Source organism: Gadus chalcogrammus, chromosome 9 (assembly GCF_026213295.1).
Source record: "Gadus chalcogrammus isolate NIFS_2021 chromosome 9, NIFS_Gcha_1.0, whole genome shotgun sequence".
NCBI lineage: Eukaryota > Metazoa > Chordata > Actinopteri > Gadiformes > Gadidae > Gadus > Gadus chalcogrammus.
This window is the reverse complement of record NC_079420.1, coordinates 18181655-18201811: the sequence shown is the minus strand read 5'-3', so window position 1 is coordinate 18201811 and position 20157 is coordinate 18181655. Positions and strand designations below refer to the sequence as shown.

At 43.2% G+C, this 20157-nt stretch overlaps 2 protein-coding genes across 3 annotated transcripts in view; both read left to right on the top strand.

Moving 5' to 3' along the window:
* The first annotated feature begins 1260 nt into the window (after positions 1-1260).
* gan (gigaxonin) lies at positions 1261-12168 on the top strand. 2 transcript variants are annotated; one of them, XM_056599089.1, is made up of 13 exons: positions 1261-1443; positions 2091-2285; positions 2445-2559; positions 2702-3052; positions 3276-3344; positions 3675-3826; positions 4374-4495; positions 5303-5415; positions 5895-6044; positions 6294-6430; positions 6945-7079; positions 7810-7919; positions 8475-12168. In XM_056599089.1, exons 2-13 carry the CDS (start codon positions 2113-2115, stop codon positions 8675-8677), a joined length of 1830 nt encoding a protein of 609 aa, XP_056455064.1. In that variant the 5' UTR covers positions 1261-1443; positions 2091-2112; the 3' UTR covers positions 8678-12168. The 2 variants fall into 2 exon arrangements, with proteins under 2 accessions (XP_056455064.1, XP_056455065.1); XM_056599090.1 differs by lacking the exon at positions 1261-1443 and adding an exon at positions 1468-1654 and having other exon boundaries at positions 8475-9580.
* A 550-nt stretch (positions 12169-12718) lies between these two features.
* Positions 12719-20157, top strand: part of cmip (c-Maf inducing protein) — a 30316-nt gene continuing 22877 nt past the window's right edge. Inside the window, exon 1 of the mRNA XM_056599093.1 lies at positions 12719-13882. Within this exon, the coding sequence (XP_056455068.1) occupies positions 13553-13882 (330 nt within the window). The 5' untranslated portion in view covers positions 12719-13552. The remainder of the gene's footprint in view (positions 13883-20157) is intronic.

Genomic DNA, 20157 nt, shown 5'->3' with positions numbered 1-20157 from the left:
TGTCAACAAACTGACGGAGATGATGCACAACTGGTAGTGAATATTTCTCACTCTCCTTCTTCCACTTTGGTTATTGAAATTTATGACAATAACGATAACAATGACTGCGAGACACATATTCCTGTGGATGACCCAGCACTCTGGCCCAAGCTGCTGTGTCTTGGGCAGGTGCACACATATTCTTGTGGATGACCCAGCACTCTGGCCCAAGGGCCGCAGATTCACAAAAGCATACTATCACATAGTAATGAAAAATGGTGAGAGGGTGAACAGGTCTTGGTTAGTCTACAGTGAAAGTGCAGACCATGTTTTTTGCTTTTGTTGTTGCCTTTCTGGAAAACAAAAACAACTGAGTGAGGAAGGATTTAAAGACTAGAATAACCTTGCAATGCATCTAATCAACCATGAAAGGTCTGAAGAGCACAGGAAATATAGTGATAGCTGGACGCAGCTATCAGTGGGTTTCCAGTAGTGGTTTCCAGTAGCTCACAGCAGATAGCTGCTGTGAGCTACTGGAAACCCTCAGGTAAATGAGGACTTATGGTTAACAGTCAGTGTAATGTGTCAACATAACTAATCTTATTGTTTTGTATGTTATTCTCAATTTGTAAATAGATAATTAACATTTGCATGAAAGAAGGATAGTGACTTTTGTTCATCCCTTGTATGGAGTATCTCATTATGCGATATAAGGTACTGAGACCGGTAGATGCAGGGGCCCCCAAATGACTGTTCGCCTGGAGCCCCCAAAGGGCTAAGTTCGCCACTGACCTCCCTCCCAGAGGTCCACGGTGCAATGTTTTTTTTCACCACTGGGATGCTGACGGCGTTACCCGCCTACATTTTTTTTCCTTTGGCGGACCTCAGTCAAATTTTGGGTTCCTAAATTGTCCCTCAGCTGTCAAAACTTTGAGAACCCCTGTTGTAGACCAACTTCGGAAAACTGTAGTTCCACCATAGAAACGCTAGAGGTCAGCAATACTCCCCGTCGCGCAATGACGTCGGTTAGGAAAAGTGGAGTCGAATTCATTTTAAACAGCGCTGTCTTTTCCTATGTTTGAAAGGAAGCACATTTTCATCTCTCCTTGACCCGATGACGTTTTCCACAAAGGTTAAGTAAAGGATAGGAGATTTGACTATTCGTAGAGGAATAGGGACACAGCTAAGGAGTCTCACCGCGTCCGCCATCTTTTCGTCACGTGACAGCACTTGGACGTTGGATGTCCATGTCCTACAGGCTGCAGCGAGACCTTACTCGTATGACGCGCGGCCGGGGGCGTGGCTTCACTCTGAATCATACTGTCCCAACTTGTATCGGGCATAATCTTATAAACGCTTTCAGAAGGGTTTATTTAACGTCGTTGGGTGTTCCACGTGTTGCAACAAGTTACACGCAGCATTAGCAGTGTTCAACAAATGTTGTCAAGTGATATAAGTTATATGGTGAGTGTTTACATGAAGTATGTGCAGCCTCGGCGTTAGCATAACAGGTTCCTAATCTTTCTAGGCAAGGCATGTCTATTCGCGTTTACCTGTGACAAATCTCTTAGAGTCCATTATTCTGCTGACTTTATGCTGGATGTATGGACATGTTGTAGCGACTGCCTACCCATAATTTGAGGGAGTACACACCAGGCGTTAAACCGTACGGCAGGTAAAGCAGCATACATATGTTATGCTCTCTGAAAAATATTGGATATTGGAATTGTAATGGTTATAATTGTATGTTTATGGTAGGCTGGTAGCTGACAATAATTTTCGTTGTTCCCTGGGCCAGGTCACATTTTCAATCAGAATTCACTGTTAACCTAACTGTGCCTAACCAGTGAAAGGGGTCGCATTTTTGCTCAGGCTGGAAAACGTGTACGCCTGATATATTTTTCCTGTTTCTAAGTGTTGTAATGATTTTTGCATTGTCCACGAGTCATGAAAAATAAATACATACACAACTTAGCCAGCTAGGCTAGTTAGCCGCCTATTTCCCTGATTTTGGTGTTCCTATTAGCTGTGGTACGTTATTGAACATGGATCAAAGTGTCCCAAAATAACCAAAGAATTCTTAAAAGCTCAAGTCATGTCTTCGTTATTAGTCTAGATATTGCTGAATCAACGATGGATTCGCCAACTGGATCGAGGGTTTCAGACCCCCAGCATTCCCAGAAACTACTCCGGGTGCTGCGTTCTTTCTGGCAAGAGGATAGTTTTCATGACGCACTGTTGGTAGTGAACGGCGAGGAGCTTCCTATCCAGAAAAACATTCTTGCTGCTGCCAGCCCATATATCAGGTTAGTACATAAGAAACAATGTATTAAATATTCAATACCACACTTCTCCAAAGATTAATCAATCATATCTTTGGGTGACCATGTGCATGTTGTGTCATTCCTAGCTAGTGGTTTTGCAGAGCTTTTTCCAACTTGACCACTTATAACATGCTATTTTAGGACCAAACTCAACTACAACCCTCCAAAGGAAGATGGATCAACCTACAGAATTGAGCTTGATGGAGTCTCTATGCTCATCATGAAACAGATCCTGGACTATATATTCAGTGGCGAAGTGAGTACGAAAATGCCTCGATTCATCACGGTTGCAGGCCGAGGTTCATGGGTGTGAGCCAGCCGAGCAAGACACTGTGGTGCTCTGCTTGTTTTCATACATTGTTGGGAAGCTCCCACTGATCTCTGGTCCATGTCTGCAGATCAGCCTGAGCGAGGACACCATCCAGGACATGGTGCAGGCCTCTGACCTGCTCCTCCTCACAGACCTCAAGTTCCTCTGCTGCCAATTCCTGGAGAGCTGCATCACGGCCGAGAACTGCATTGGCATCCGCCTCTTCTCTCTGCACTACTGCCTCCACCACGTGCACCACGTGGCCACCGAGTACCTGCAGACGCACCTCCGCGACGTGGCGCTCACGGAGGAGTTCTCTGAGATGCCCCACGACCGGCTCTGCGAGTTGCTGGCCATGGAGAAGCTCAACGTGGGCAACGAGAAGCACGTGCTGGAGGCGGTGGTGCGCTGGTTTGCGCACGACCCCGAGGATCGCAGGGTGGGTGCGGCGCCTTGGCAGTACGACCCGAATCTCTTCCACCTCAGGGACTGTGTGTGGGAAAAGAGAGAAGTTCTTGGGGAGGAGAAATGATCCTCTTTTCTTGCTCAACGATCCGAGCATGTGAAGCCTTATTGACTGGCGCATAGCTTTGTGATTTATCAATACAATATATGGATAATATATGTGCACCTCAGGACTATCATCCCCTATTGTCTTCCAGGTGCACATGAAGGAAGTGATGTCCTCAGTATGGCTTCATGGCCTGGACTCTTCTTACCTCAGAGAACAGGTAATCCAATCAAATATATCAGTGTTTCCCTCAGTGACAGGTTGGCTGGTCCATCTTTATTGCATGTGGTTACATTTAGTTGGCAACACTTATTCATGGCGACCATCAATTCAACAAGTCTATCTTATAATATATTAAAAATGAAACGGCTTGACATTTTCCATGGTCAAAATAAGCTATGACGGATCCCAATCAGGATTCCAATGCAGCTAAATCTAGAATCCCAGTTTCATGTATTTATTGCCTCCCACAGATTTCTTTAATGTTCCATATCATATTGTGTAGTATAGATTGTAAGGTGCTCCATGTGTTTCGTGGCGCCCCCCCCAGGCACTCGGGGAGCCACTGATGAGGGAGGTGATCAGAGAGTACTGCCAGCCTGCCCTAACAGGTCCTGCCCCAACAGGAGAGGCTCTCCTGGCCGCCTTCAAGCCTCGGGGCTACTCCGAGTGCATCGTCATCGTCGGGGGGGAGGACCGCAAGTAAACGTTTAGGCCTTGGGGTCGCTTCTCCCCCTTTGACACCAAGCGCAGTCTGGTTCTGCCGAGTGTAGTATTGAAGATCGTATATTTTGATCATATATATATATATATATATATATACCAAACACCCTGGTTAGGCTAGTCCCTGCCCTCTATAAACATTTTTTAAATGCCTTCTGTCTGTCTCCAGGCAGAAGCTATTCTTTCTTTTAGAGGTGCCTTTTTTTGTTGCTTTGAGGTTTTAGTTATCTCTTGTACAAAGTACTTCCATTCTGTCCAATTAGATTTGGGGTAGCCAGTTTGATTGACGTAACCTGGTAACACAGAACTTCCATTAACGGGTAACCCATTGAGGGTTATTTCAGTACATAGTTTGAGACTTTCAATCCATAGCACTAACATGTAAACCACTACATCACGTAGCTGTTTCAGGGTTTGGCTTTCGTCTATATACAAACTCCAATGATGTTGCATGCTCTTTGTGATAACCTGAGACTAGTTTGGGATCACTGCCTGCATGATGACCACATGACTCTCTCCCGCGCAGGGACTCTAAGCCGACGGCGGCGATGCGCTGCATGTGTCCGCTCTACGACGCTCACCGCCAGGGCTGGATAGAGCTCCAGCCAATGAGCATGGCTCGTGTTTCTCATGGCTTGGTGACAGCCGGTAAGCTCTGCGCCTTGTGCCACATTTATTGAAAACCCGTGTCCGGGGCATGTCGGTAAACCAGTCGAGACGGGTTTATGTCTGGTTGTTTTGTCTGGGGGATTCATATGAATGATTGGTCTCTAGTGATTTGGTAATGTCTATATAGGCCTGTGTGCGATATGAAGATATTAGATTGTGAAGGATGAAATGTCTGCACGATAAGCCTTAATACAGAGATTTGTGCTACAGTGCACATTCTTTCAGTTAGAATGAATACTAATGCACACATCCAAAGTTATCTTCAATCAAAAATATGTGTTATCACCTTCAATAAGGGTAAGGTTTCTTGGACACTTATAGTATAACGCCACACTGTGTGGTGCATTTCATACATAGCATCGCTCATTATAATGCTCATACACTATGAGCATGAGCACTATGTGCTCACACTTCACTGACTTGCATTGCAACAAAATATATTTTAAAGTAAAATATCTTAAAAAGTTTAAAATATTTAAAAGTAAATTGAATGGTGGCAAAAAATTTCGTCACCAGTTTGGCCTTCATCAGTTTGCATCCCTGTGAAATAGCCAGGAAAAGATTGTTGTCGTTTCCTAATTTACGTGTCGAAATCTTTTCACTGATTCTGATGGATAATATATTTTTTATGCACTTTGTTGAATCTGTGTAATGACAAAACACTCCTGCCTTGGTGCTCAGTGGTTGATCTCTGATAAAACACAGACGCCTCTTGTAGTTGAGTCCGTATTAACTGTTTATTTAGCCCACGAGTCGCTAACACCCGTCTGTTTCCTGTTTAAACAGGGGGCTTTCTGTTTGTCTTGGGGGGCATGGATGAACACAAGAACATTCTTGATAGCGGAGAGAAGTACGATCCTGAGACCAACACCTGGAGCCCCATACCGTCTATGATGCAGGTATACTGGCTTTCGTTTTTTTGTAGATTTTTATCTATTAAAGTGTAATGTGCTAATGCAATTATATTTTGCCTAGTTGGGAACACAAATTGAAGAGATGTTGTACGTAATCTAATATTTTACGTAAATATTGCAAATTTAAATCGTAATGGGACAGCCCAACATCGTTGTGGTTAGTTTATTTTACTCCTTTGCATTTATCTGCACTAAGGCTTTTGCATGCTGTGTTTAATATGGCCACTAGATGTCAGCTTTGCAGTAGTTTGGAGGAGGGGGAGAGGATAACTTTGCGACCCCCAGGTGTAGAGCCACTGCGTTAATGGATTGTTAATAGATTGGCAAAGCGACCTCTTTCCGCTTTTGCTCCTCAAACATTCCCTTATTGGTTATATTTGTGCTTTTCCTATTAATATCCTTTAATACATTTGAAGGTGCTTTGGGGGGCTGTTGATTCATTATTAAATGGCAATCCCCGGCAGGCACGGCAGAATTTTGGTGTGGTGGAGCTGGACGGGATGATCTACGTCCTGGGAGGAGAGAACAAGGAGATGGAGCTGGTCACCATGGAGATGTTCAACCCCTACCTCAAAACCTGGAAACTGCTGCCCAGCATGACTATGGTTCGCAAGGTATGAAACAAAAGTATTATAATTAACTATGCAAACAATTAAAAAAGAAATGGTTAGTAAATTAACCAAAAGAGAATGTCTTCCCAGGTAGAAATTAACTCCCTGTTTCCTTTTTTGAGTATTTAACCTTTTTATTTAACGTTATATTGTTTAAAACTACTTCCTAACATATGCTTCATTTCTGTTACATTTGAACTCTTGTGTAGTGTGCGTGTTTCACCCCACTATGTTGCACCCTTTCCTGCTCAGATCGGTTGCTATGCTACAATGAATAAGAAGATTTATGCTATGGCTGGCGGCTCCTATGGGAAACTCTATGACTCTGTGGAATGCTTTGACCCCACGACCCAGCAGTGGACCGGCCTCTGTCCCCTGAAAGAGAGAAGGTAAGAGAGAACGGGGGAAAGAGACGCGTGTTGTTTTGGTGACTCAATCATCCAAAGTCCAATCTGAATGATAGACATAATTACTTATGAATGTAGATAGGAGCACATTGATGGCTTTACACTGACTGCACACACTGTGTGCAAGAGTCATGACAGGAAGTGAAAGGTGGCTTTGGTGTCACCATGACGCTGTCTAGTTTTGGTTTCCAAGTCCATGTCAGGCAAATCATTTTTATTTTTTTTTATTACTTGTGACCACAAGCTACCAGGTAAATAACCACACTGAGTTGGACATTGGGCCCAGGCTGTTTAAACGGCCTATCGGTTTAGAAAATAGTCAATTTATGTTTATTTCTGTGATGTTTTGTGTAGGGCTGTCAAGTTCCCTTCTCATGATTTTCGGAGGTGGGAAGGACATGTGCAGACCGATGTGTTTAATGTTTGAATGATAGGCTATATTGTGTTAGAAATCCCTTTTATTTATTAATAAAAAATAATGTGGCGTTGGCGTTAGGTTTGGCTCGGTGGCGTGCGGCGTGGGCAAGGAGCTCTACGTGTTTGGCGGCGTGCAGACCAAGGAGCATGAGAACCCAGATCAGAGGCAGATGACCACCTGCAAGTCTGAGTTCTACCACGACGACATGAGGAGGTCAGTGGACCGGAGAACCGCAGGGGACTCTAGCTGTGGAAATAGGGAAGGAACCAGGGGCGGGAGGAGGGGCGGGCGGCATGTGAGACTACTTCTCCTTTGGCTCGGGACACATTACCACTTAATTTGGTGTGTGCTGTTCAATTTGAGCTCAATTTCTGTGATACATTCTTTTTTATTTCGCAATAGGGCTCTTGGAACGAATTTAGTGAGCCGAATATACATTTAATAGTAAAAAGATTAATGTTAATCGAATGCTGAAATTACTATTCAAATGTGTAAATATTTAATTTTTTATAAATTTGTAAATGTTTGTTTATGATTTATTGTTGTGAAAAAGAACAAAAGAAAAACAATCGCGTTCAATGTAAAAGGACCTTACAAAGTGAGACTTGCAAAAGGGCTTTCCATTACCATGAACCACATAGCTAATGATAATAACACCGTCAAGAGGCGGTGTTAATATATAATAATATAATATAATTTTGTGCATATTATTACATGGCAAGAAAGAAATGTTTATTTGTAGAAGGCCCTCTAGGGGACAGAACGTTTAACTACCACTTGCTAGTGGCTTTGGCGATGTCAAAGCCTTTGCACACAGTGTAAAGGATACAATAGTTTTTTTTTTTTAGCATAAATAAACGTGCATAGAAAAACAATGAAGGAAATTCGAATGGGGTTATAGAGGACGACTGACGGCTTAACTGTCGGGCTGCTGTGTATCTAGATGGATGCACTTGGATGACCAGAACCTGTGTATTCAGACCAGCTCATCGTTTGTCTACGGAGCGGTGGCCATAGGAGCCAACATCTATGTGGTGGGAGACCTGGACACAGGTTAGTACGTGCACACTCCTATAGATCTCTATTGGCTGTTAACGACTCTGGGGCTCCTCGTATACATTCGGTTTCAACATCAGTTATCCAATTGTTTTCGAAGTTGGAACTGCAGAAAATGTGTGACTTGCCATTACCGTTACCGTTGAACATAATTTAAGTCCCTTTAGTCCATACACGATTATGCTGTTTAGGATGACTATATGCTGGCTGGATCCTTGCCGTGACATTAAACATACAGTAGCTACCACAAAACCTGATTAACTTTATTTCAACTTTATCCTAAATATCTCTTGACCTAATCTTCCAGCTTGGGTTTAAAGTTAGGGAGGGGGTACATACACCATTTCTCCCTTTAAACCAAAGCCTGACCACCTCAAATATTTATCCTCAACATCTATATCCATACCTTAACTTAACTAGAACTACCATATTCTAACTGATGGGAATGTGTCATATGTAACTCTAACCCTCATTCCAAATACAGGACTTGATAATACCACAATAAATGATCCATAAACGTGTGAATATGTGGTGTTGCCCCTCGCGCTGCAGGCAGGAGCTTTGACTACATCAGAGAGTTCCGGCGCAGCAGCGGAACGTGGCACCGCACCCAGCCCATGCTCCCCAACGACCTCTACAAGACGGAGTGCTGCGCCCTGCGCATCGCCAACTGCCGCCTCTTCGGCCTGCAGCTGAAGCAGGGCATGTTCCGCGTCCAGCCATTGGCTCAACGCCCCCAAGTCCCGGGCCGCTGAGAGTCACCCGGCCACTGCCATTTTGTTTTACTAGGACTTGAGATCTTTGAAAGGAACCGTATGGAACCCTCTTTTTAATTGTTGTATGTTGGTGATTGTGAGTTACCGTCTCTCTTTTATCGGTTGTTGGTAAAGTGGTTTCTTTTTGTACGACTTGGCTGGCTCTGTGGGAAAGGGTGGCCTCTTAACCTTTTTGGTATTTTTGTAGAACGGTTTAAATCCGTTTTGGTTCATTCTAACCCCGGCCTTTTTATGTTGCTTTGATTTATTTCTTTTCAGAAAGGGAAGGGATTTGAGCTTATTACTTTATTGAATATATAGATGTTTATCTTTTACTTATCTGCCTTACTCCTCTGTGGATTTGGCCATAGGTTGCTCAGACCATGCTTGGTGGACATTGGGGTAGACACTTGAAATCACACGGAAGACATTATTTACAACACTAGTCCTAGTACAACCATATATGCACCTCGCTCGGTTCTGCAGCAGACGACACCTTAAGTGACCGGTTAAAGCACACGAAATGGAAAGCCCCCACATAGGTCCCCTATATAGGTTTAAACCAACTGTATGCAAGGGGTGAGGGAGTTCCACTTGCGTTGTCAACTCCCTCCCTCCTCTCCTCTCCTGTGGTCTCCCCTCTAGGCCTGTCTGTGTCTCTCTGTCAAGGCACAGACAGGCCCCGGTCAGAAATAGATGGGAGTGCTTGTGGTTGTGGGAAGGGAGGGAGGAAGGTGAGGTGGGAGCGACCGACAACACTCTTAACTATTTGGATGTCTCTCTGACCTCTTGACCCGGCTTTAACAGTCAGTGTGGACCGTTTTGGCCTCCATTGACACCCCCCAAACCCCCACCCCCACGTTTGTTCTGTGAGAGTTACAGCTGTTGCTGTCGTCCAACCTCAGAGAACCCATGTTGGGGATGGGCCTGGGGGTGGGGAGGGGAGGGGAGGGGGGAGAATCCCGTCACACACTTGGCAAACGTATAATATATACACAAATACACAACTCACCAGGGTTACATTTGTGTGGGACCTGGCACTGCATGCTGTGGCCTGGCGCTCGTGCCGCATGTGTACATATGTTGCTTGATATTGTCACTAGGACGCCAGGCATTTACAGGCAACACTGTAGTTTCCCTTACCAGCCCGAGACGGGCTTATCTGTAAATGACGTCATCAGCGTCATCATCATGTGCGGTTGCTTAGTGCCCTTGCAACACGTACAAAATTCCTACAAATTGCAGTTGGAGTTGCTGTTTAAGGCGGAACATTAGAATCACTCTTTCAGAGGTATAGTTGACATTTTTGATATTTGTTATGAAATGAATTGCTAATGCTTCCTTCATTGAGTTTCTATTTTTTCTTCCCCAGAGTTTATAGGGTTTGCTTTAGATTTCTGTGTTAGACGCTATTTTGACACTAATTTGACCAAAGATCCCTTGATACATTTCTGATGGAGAAAGGCTAATAATATAATGTATCTTATGGAATCAACATGCATTTTCTATTTGCTTTATTTTCAGGTTGTTTTTTAAGACAAGTTCAAAACACAAATACCTGTTAACAGGACTACAAATACATTTGTGATACACAATGAACTGCGTTTTAATGTGCTGCCTTTTTGTACTCCCAGGCATCAGAGTTAAAGGCAGGTACATTGAAGGTACATTGGGTTCGGGGCTGGGTTTGGTGTGTAACACAACAGGATTTCTGAACCTCATCAGGATGGAGATAATTTCGTTAAACCGAGTGGCTCTTATGACATGCCATGTAATTCAACTAATTACAGGTCCTGACTGCTCACACCCACACAGTGTGCTGGCAAAATATGCCGATATCTCTCTTTTCCTTCTAGCCACAACGCTCCCTGTGTGTCACATGCACAAATGCATGTTGACACGCATAATGAAACACGGTCTGGGAGTTAGCCCTGTGCACATAAGTTCTAAGGAGTCCACTTCTTTTCGCATGGGGGATAGTCAGCTCCGCATGTCGGCCCTCTGGGTCTGACGTTAAAGAGTTGTACACAGAGGTCATATGTTGATTTAAGGAAACATCCAACCTTATTCTATAGCCGCCTGATCAGAGAACACAATGGTGATGCTATGCTCAATGCTATTTCTGCTGATGATCCCTATTGGTTTAAGGAAATAGCAAACAACATAGCCTAGCTATCCAGTGATTGGACAACCTGATGGTGAAACTAATCCATTTCAGGTTGAGGGGTTTAAACAGTCGCCTCAACAACACTATGCTCTTTGTCAATTCTCACTAATTATGTACAACCATGTCTGTTATACTCATTACTTGAACTCTGACCTTTCCTCAACCTTCACATTAACTCAATGTTGACACAGTTTTAAATGGAGCGCAACTGTCGGTGGAACAGGGTGGAGGTGTGTCCGCCGAGGTATTTGGAGTCCCTCCACTGTTATTGGTCAAAAGACCAGTCTTATGGGGGCTGGTGGAAGAGATGTGGACAAGGAAGAATGGCTTTCCAAGAACTGTTAATTTCACAAGCACACAAGAAACCTCAACATTGTGGTTTCCACCGCTTCCAACATTTATATTTTTTGTTTTATGAACGTGATGGCCTACTACTGATGTATGGTTGTATAGCATAGCTCCCCTTCAGCTGCCCTTTTTCCCTAAAAATGTCATTTTGAGGGAGGGTGGCTATGTAGGCAAAACTTGCCAAAATATTTGCAAAATAAATTCTATAACTTTATGTTTTAAGTTGAGGATGAGGCCAATCTGACTGTTATGCTTATTGTTGAATATTGTCCAAATGCCAATATTCTATATTGTCCCAAATTTCAAAGTTTTTTTTGTACAGTAATACTATCAACATTTTGGCTGGATTATTAAGGAAGTCATCAACAAGGAAAAACATATATATATATTTTTTTTTTAACAATCTCGCCAGTCTGGTTATTGATCAAGTGCTGTTGGCATGCCTTGCTGGTAGAAAGACACAATTTAACTTACAAGAACAGAAAACTTAATACCAAAAAGATTATATCTTTAGTATTTCAAACATAATGTATCTCTTAGTTTAGACAGATATTGTATTGTTCAGTTATAAACTAGGCACTAGACTAGTATTAAAACAAAAAAAAAGGTTGAACTGTTGAGTGACCATGACCATAAAATGTTTGGAGCCATATTTAATGGTCACCATCTTAATTTGGCACGAGTTTTGAATGCTTGACTAGTTTCATGTTTTTGTGAAAGAAAATGTTATTGATCTCTTTTTTGATTCTTTCTTATATGTAGGAATGTACTGTATGTGTACCATTTATTCGTTCACTACCCCACATTGACTATGCTTAAGGCTGGTTCCATTTCAGTCAATTAACAAAACGTAGGCCTAGAGGCAATATTCTTGCTGGGAAAATGTACGCTCCAAAAGATAAACATGGCCGTTTTTATCCCTTTCTTATCTCTTGATGTCAGCATATAAATGTTGCAATGCCACCTATCTTACAGTTTTATGTGTGGGAGTTTATTGGGTCCAAATGTTCTCGATCTTGTCAAAAGTTAGATGGCACATGTCTTACACATCATGTACGCATTATTCAGAGACGTTTTACTTGTTGTACCAGAACTGTTGAGCAATCTGACTTTCCAAAGCATATTTTAATTTACATACATACATTGTTTCATCTTTTGAATAGACAGCCAGGAAGGGTATATCATTATTATAGTACTATTTGTTAATTGGCAGCAAGGAGCTGTATCATTATTGGAAGTTTAGTCAAGTTGGTAGACACATCATATGACTTCAGTCACGCAGTCCAGTGTTGAGTGAAATATGTGCTCACAATATTTCGATTTCGATTATGATGATGAATCATAAAGCCTACTTAAAGATAGCATGCCTCTAAAACTTAAAGTGGACTGATGGTAGACTAAATGGCCTACTAGTGATTTGCCTCATTTGTTTCTTTAATTTAGTGAGAAAATGTTCCTCAGAGCGCTTATCGTTGATCAATATCTGGTCGGCGTGTTCCGGTTAGTCGAGTACCTCGGTTCACTTCCTGGGGTTGTCAGCTCGGAAAAACCTATTTTATTCAACGTAGCCGTGTCCCTCGAATAGAAAGGTCCAAGGTATTTCTAAAGGGGGTCAGTCCAAGAGCGGACTCACTGAAGTCGTGCGCCCTCCCTCCATTTTTTTTATGTTCAAGGGAACTGTGCTCTCCCAGCCCGATTACGCTCGGCAGACAGTCGGGCGAGAAGACGCACAGCTCGTCCGCTCGCCTACCCATTGACGTCACTTCAGTGTCACGTGCACAACAAGAGGCCAATCCGAAGCGCTCTATCGGAGTGCTCTGTTCCTATACGAAGATAGGAGAAAAGACAGAAAAAGGAACCGTGCCAATAAACCTTTAATGACCAAATACACGGAGAAACAGCACACGTCGCCTTTGGATTTTTTTCGTTTTTCACCTCTGAACACGGAGTATATTTATGTGTGTTAATTGAATTGTACTATTTGGACTGCTATCGGCGGATGGTTGAGGCCATGGCCCGGACATATTGAATAGCTCGTTGGGGGGGGAGCGAGACGCGCACCGTGTAGACAATTCAAGGGGCATTGTGTGGATACAAACGGTGGGATATATGCATTTTCTGCGGCTATAAACAGCATTTTTCGTCCCGAAAAACTGCCATAGAAGACGTTAAATGGCGTTTCTATGTTTATCCTGCCGTGTCTCATTTTCGCCCCCATTACTCCTTCAATAAGCGAGGTCGTGTAGCGGTAGCTCGGGTCCCCCAGCTCGATCCGACCCTGTTCGCTTCTTGATGTACATTTAGGCTACCGATTCGGGTGACGTTTTTTTTACTTCCAATTTTTACTGATCTTAAGCACCATGGATTTCAACGGCAGCGGCGGAGGAAACGAACTGCACAACAACCAGTTTTATCAGTCGGAGGAGAACAAACCTTTGCTGGGGGAGATGTCTGCGCCCACGGCACCGGAGGGGAATAATAATAACAAGTTGGGCGCAGGGTCGTGCAAAAGAACCTTGCTTAATTGCAGCAGTGGGATGAGATACAAGTTGTTACAAGAAGGAGACATTCAGGTGTGCGTGGTCAAACATCCTCGTACATTTCTCAGCAAAATCCTCACCTCCAAATTCTTAAGGAGATGGGAGCCCCACCACTTAACTTTGACAGAGAGCAGCCTGGCGTCGGCCACGGTAAGATAGATTCCCTGTGTCCTTGCACAGCGTTGTATGATGACATTAAAGATGTGTGTCTTTTGACTAAACGTGGTACGCACGGAGAGATAAAGCGCACCCATTGACGCAGTATTTGAGAAGCGAATGCGAGTGACTTTTCATGTTCCATTTGCTGATAATATAATCGCAACATTGTGGCAGTAGCCCCCCCACTCCTCACCCCCCTCCCCACCCAGAAAAAAAACCTCGTTGCTTTTGTTTTATATATGCTGAAAGATATCTAAATTGGATCATGCAACAGTCAAACATTTTAATTTATATGACTGAGCTTCAGTCTAAATTAAAATTCACCGATATCATAAAGAATGACGGACATATTGTTCTCGCAGTCCTGCATTGTTGTCACGGATTCGATAATGCTGTGAAGCATTAGGCCTATATTATTTGACTGGGAATCCTTGAATAGTGTTATACATACAATAATTGGATCCTGAGGCTGCAGATAGTGTTAGCGTTGTATCCTAACTCATGGCAATATGCATCTTATTACAACTACATCATTTCAAACCAAGTTTGACATCTGGATTCTTGTAGGCCTACTGTCTAAACACATTTGCATCCAGTATAATTATATACTTTAATGAAAAATGGTTTCCATTCTTAGGCAATGACATATTATATTCTCCTACAGATACATTAAAACGTGTATACCATTAATGACACGGATACTAATGCTGAGCTATAGTTTATGTAGGCTATATGATAGTGATTTGGGTGAATAATGGCCCTAACTTATCAAAGTCTCCTTTTGTCCCTTCAACACTTTTGACAGTATCCACTGTACATGGCCATTGTTTTATCAACAATATCCTTACCAAGGCGTCACTTTTAAAAACTGATCCAAATCACACCTCCACTTGCAGCGTGTGTGTGGTTGTGAGTGACAACACAATCGTTGAGGGGTGAACAATTCGCCAGCTGTTCACATATTTCATTGGAAGGAAATGACTCGCTGCAACACGCAATAGGTCGATATCATATCAGGCTTAATCACTTCCTGTAGGGGCCTGGCGACTGCTTGTGAGCTAGCTGACTTGTCTACCTGAGGCTTGGGTGTGGGCTACCGAGGATAAGCCACAATGTCTCTACTTCTCCAGGACTCAAAACACATGGGTGTCATGTTTTGGTTGATGACCACATATTGTATTGTACTACACCCCCATGGCTCACCTGGGAAGTCTGTTGAGGTTTCACATCCTTCCAGAAATCTAAGCTCAGACAAAGCTTGTGCCTGAAGCTGTTACTGTGTGTGTGTGTGTGTGTGTGTGTGTGTGTGTGTGTGTGTGTGTGTGTGTGTGTGTGTGTGTGTGTGTGTGTGTGTGTGGTTGTGTTAACGACTTGTGTGTATATATATATATATATATATATATATATATATATATATATATATATATATATATATATATATATATATTATCTGTTGACGTCACTTCACTGGGATCCATTAACAGAATACTTATTGTTGTTGTAGTTTTCTTTTCTGTATCTGGTGATGGCCCCCTCTGACCCGACACACTCAGGAGCGGGACCACCGGCCTCTATTGTTCCAGTCTTTTGTCTGCCCCGTGTTGACATTAGGTTAGATGAGGGCAACCTGTGAACCTTGGACGTTGGAGTCAAGTGCTCAGACAATGGCTGTCGTTCATCAGCGTGGCGAGTGTGGGATTCGAGGAAAATAAGACGGTTCTTATTTTTTTATATATTGGTGTACTTTTTCACCCCCCTTTTTTTAAACTAAATCATGGCATTTCATGTGCCAGACGTACCAAGTGTACAATCTCAGCAACAGCTTTGGTCATTGGTCGTGTGTACAAGGTTATTCTGTATGGCCAACAATGACATTTCCCTCCCAGAAGATTGATGAAACCCCCAGATCTAGGCGAGATCCCTGAGACAGTGCCATATTTCTTTTCGCCACTCCTTCATTCTTTTATGGCTCCTACTCGTTAGAAGCAGTGCTTTCACAGAGATGTGGCGGCGAGAGCTTTACGACGTTCACTTCAAAGGCTCGGTGTATGGCTGACATCACAGTCCCTGGTAAACCCAGCCTGATACTAGGCTAGCTGACCTCAAGGGCTGGTTCTCTGGTCACACTCATCGCCTGTGTTTTAAACAGACGTAAGAGGGGCGTCTTGTCCCAATCTCCATGTCGTAATGCCACTCTGGATAAAAAATAATAGCGATTAAAAAAGGAAAATGGAATCTATTGTTTTAATTTGCTCTTTTGTCACCCAGTGGAGACGAAGGATCAACAGCCTTCATCTTCCATGCCTCAAACAATCAAAAAATATTGCTTTCAATAACAAAATCATTTTCTTTCCTTATTTTACTTAAAGTGTATTGGTCTGCTAAGCATCTTGCCATCTTTATCAAAAAATTGGCCTTTAAAAGGTGGTTCAATAATATTGGGAAGCTATAGTTTTCAGCGATATACTGTAGGTGAGCTATAACAACGTAATGAGCCCAGAGAATCACGGATGTATTATAAACCCGAGGCTAAACGAATAGTATTTATTGTACCGCTCCACGTCACCATGTCCATGTCCACACATTTTTTACTCGCGTACGCACACAAATGGCATGTTGAAACACGCAAGGTGACGGCAAACGCACCGCGGAGCAGTGATTTAAAGGTTTGGTGTCTTGCTCAAGGACTCCTCTAAAATTAAGCCGGGAGGAGCAGGGGATCGAAGCCGGCTACACTTGAGCCGTGAGAAAAAGCTCCTGCTGCCCTATCCCTCCTGGCTTCGCATTATGCATTAGGCTGGCTGTGACTCTTCAAAAGGGGCTCAAAGAGAGTAGTCAGCTGACCCCCAGACACACACACACACACACACACACACACACACACACACACACACACACACACACACACACACACACACACACACACACACACACACACACACACACACACACAGTTTATTGCTCTGATCGCAGGGCTGTGTAAGCAAGCGGCCTGGTTAATAGAAAGGATGACCTCTTTTAAAGTTTGGCCTCTGTTTCTGTTAATTCATGGATGTGTGTGGGTACAGTGTAAGGCTTTCTTCCCTTTCTTTCCCATCCCATGGACACACAGACACGCACACGCACACACACACACACACACACACACACACACACACACACACACACACACACACTCTCTTCCCATGTGTGTCCATGCGTTTCATTCTAGGGCTCTGTACTCTGTCCAACAGGTGCCCACACAGCGAAGCATAGCAACAGCAATTACAAGGCAATACTTTCCGTAAATCTGTGTGTCTAAGTAACATAGTGAGACGTCGAGTATTCCCTTGTGTCCTTTGTGGAAAAGCTAAACAAACTTGCATATTGTTATTATTTTCTCTTGAGACACCCGTATCATCTTAACTTAACATCTTAATTTGCTATTTGGCAAAAGGATCATGAACAATTTTGATTTGGCAATATACAAAAATATGTATGAGCCACCCTAACCACACATGGTTGTGAAAGGAAGGAAGGATTGTTTTTTTTCAATATTCTGTTTTTATAGTCCTCCTTATATATTTAACTTTTTCTGCATGCCTCTCTGTCCCTCAACTTTGCTAGTTGACTTGGTATGACAAGGCCCAGCCTCGAATTGGGGGAAAGCAGACAAGCGGCTGGGATTCGGCTGTGGTCCGTTAGTGAAGCCATATATTATAATATAATGCCTATGTGTGAATGGTATCAAACAAAAAAAGGAGGAAGCAAGCTCTCTGCTCGGGATTCAGAGTGACGCTTTGATAATTCTGAGTAATGCCCCATTGTTACATGATTTATATAGGCGGGTTTAGGTATCGCTGTGCTGCTAGCTGGTTGAGCAGCACTAATAGATGGCCAGTTGACTGTGGCAAATGGTGCTCTACAGATCAGTCTTAAGACCCACATCAGTAGCAGTGTGTGCTAAAAGCACACGTCCTTTGATGGTGTGTCACACGCAAACACAGGCAGGCACACACAGGCACAGACGTGAGGGTGTGAGATCATGGTCTTGCTGTCTCTCATCCTGAATTTAGGCATGAGACTGAGTTGTCTGTGTTGGCATATCTACAGGACTGAATTGTGAGGCAAGAGGCTTTGATCGTTCGTTGGGCATCAACGCTCGCATGTTTTGCGGGAAGCAGATCCAGTGTCACGCGAAGTGGTTGGGGGCTGTCCCGGCAAATCTTTTCTCAGATTGAATCATTTATGTTAAAAGGGAACTAGCCTTCCCTGTCTGGAGGCAAGGGGGGGAATTGCGTATCAGCAAAACAAGTGCATACGTTTCTGTAAGCATCTGCGAATGTGAAACCGAGAGCCGTTTGTAATCCTGTACTGCCAAATGGGACATGCTTAGAGACCCGCTGTGTGTGGTTTTAAGTGAATATGGATGTCTTAATGTACTGCCACAGTGCTTCTTCTCCTTTTCTCTCCTTCTCCGTCTTCCATATAATTAGTTTTGTTATGGTTATGATTGTATTGGGATGGATCAAGAACCCATCATATCTAATTGAATCTTGTACAAGAAGAAACATGTGAATAGGAGTCGACAGAAGTGTCTATATTTTTCAATGCGGGCATGCACATACGCATGAGTAAATATGTGCTCACATTGGTTTTTTTTGGATGTCCAGTCAGAGAATTGTGGCTCACACTTATTTTCCATTCCTTCCTTTGCGTGCCTCGACCTGTATCGGCACACTCAACCTATATCACATTTTCACTGTTATGTGGGGTGTGGGTACTTCCTGTGTGCCTTCTGCTTAACAATACCAAAGAAGAAGGAAGAGGGGCCGAGAGGGCAGCGACACAATAACAAAGCAGCCGGTGTGTGTGTGTGTGTGTGTGTGTGTGTGTGTGTGTGTGTGTGTGTGTGTGTGTGTGTGTGTGTGTGTGTGTGTGTGTGTGTGTGTGTGTGTGTGTGTGTGTGTGTGTGTGTGTGTGTGTGTGTGCGTGCGTGCGTGTGTGTGTGTGTGTTTGCACGTTTGCGTGCACATCTGTGAGAGAGGGGACAGGTGAGTGATGACTTTAAGAGCAAACTCCGTCATTAGACAGATAATAAGCAGATAATATTTCAGCGCACTGAGCCCAATGGCGTCGATTACAGTCACAGACACTGGACACATTTTGCAGGAAGGGCTAGCGTAACCATGCCGATTTCTCACGACGAGCCGAGAGTAAAGAAAGAAAGCAAACAAAACCGGCGTTTAGTGTTTACAGGTGATCAGGTGTTTACCTAAGCCCGAGAGAGACGGGGGATAGCCCCGGTGTCTCGGTTTACAAGTCCAACATGGTGACTCAAGAGGGGAGCCTGAGTAACGACACAAGGAGACAGACAGATGCACACACACGCAGTCACACGCGCAGACAGACACATCGTTTGGTTTTGTCATTTTGTGTTGGTCACAGGACCATGTTGTCTCAGAAATGACGAAGGACTAGAAGGAAGTCAAAACAATATTGGTCAAATTGCTGCCAGTAATTATTTTATTATGAAAGCTATTATGTAGGCAGAGGATCATTTCAGCAAATGAAGTGACTTTTTGTTTATTTGCCCTGCTTTTTATTTTTCATTCCAAAATCTAAAGGCTGGTCTTGTAACACTGTTGTAACACTAATCTCAAACACACTGTCCCTCGTGCACTCACTAACTCCCTCACTCACAAAATGGACCTAGAAAGGCTTCGGGCATGCTTCCAGGCCTAGTCACAACACTGTTTAACAAATACTGGATCCTCCCAGTATTGTTTGAACAACGCAGCCATTAAACAAAGATTTGAGTTATAGTCTGGAATGATAACACTCCCTGCCATATTAATTTATTGTATTTGGAACAGAGCGGAATTTTAATCCTTCTAACACACACAAATGGGAGGTCACAATGATAGAGTCAAAGAGATTTTAACCTATGGCCAATAGTTTTAATTGTCAGTGAAAGGCATCCTTTTTTTGAGGTTATGTATTTCAATAGTCAATCAACATTTGTACAACAACTTTGTAGCACGATAATATCTTTAATTGCGTAGTACTTATCAATAAAAGTAACCAAGCAAATGCAAATAGCACAATGTTTGGGAGTTCACTTGATGGCTAAAAGTTGGATGAAACAGTGAACCCTGATTTTCTCAGGTAGACCGTTCGATGTACCCTGCTGTAGCAATCAGTTACTTAGTAATTAGGAATTTACATCTGAACTCGGGAGAGTAATTCCTATTTCCATACATTGACTATGTACATTGACTAGTATA

Coding starts and splice junctions, on each gene's coding strand:
- gan (XM_056599089.1), top strand. CDS start 2,113: ATGGATTCGCCAACTGGATCGAGGGTTTCAGACCCCCAGCATTCCCAG. Junction 4,496..5,302: donor TCATGGCTTGGTGACAGCCG/GTAAGCTCTGCG, acceptor CTGTTTAAACAG/GGGGCTTTCTGTTTGTCTTG. Junction 7,920..8,474: donor GGTGGGAGACCTGGACACAG/GTTAGTACGTGC, acceptor CTCGCGCTGCAG/GCAGGAGCTTTGACTACATC.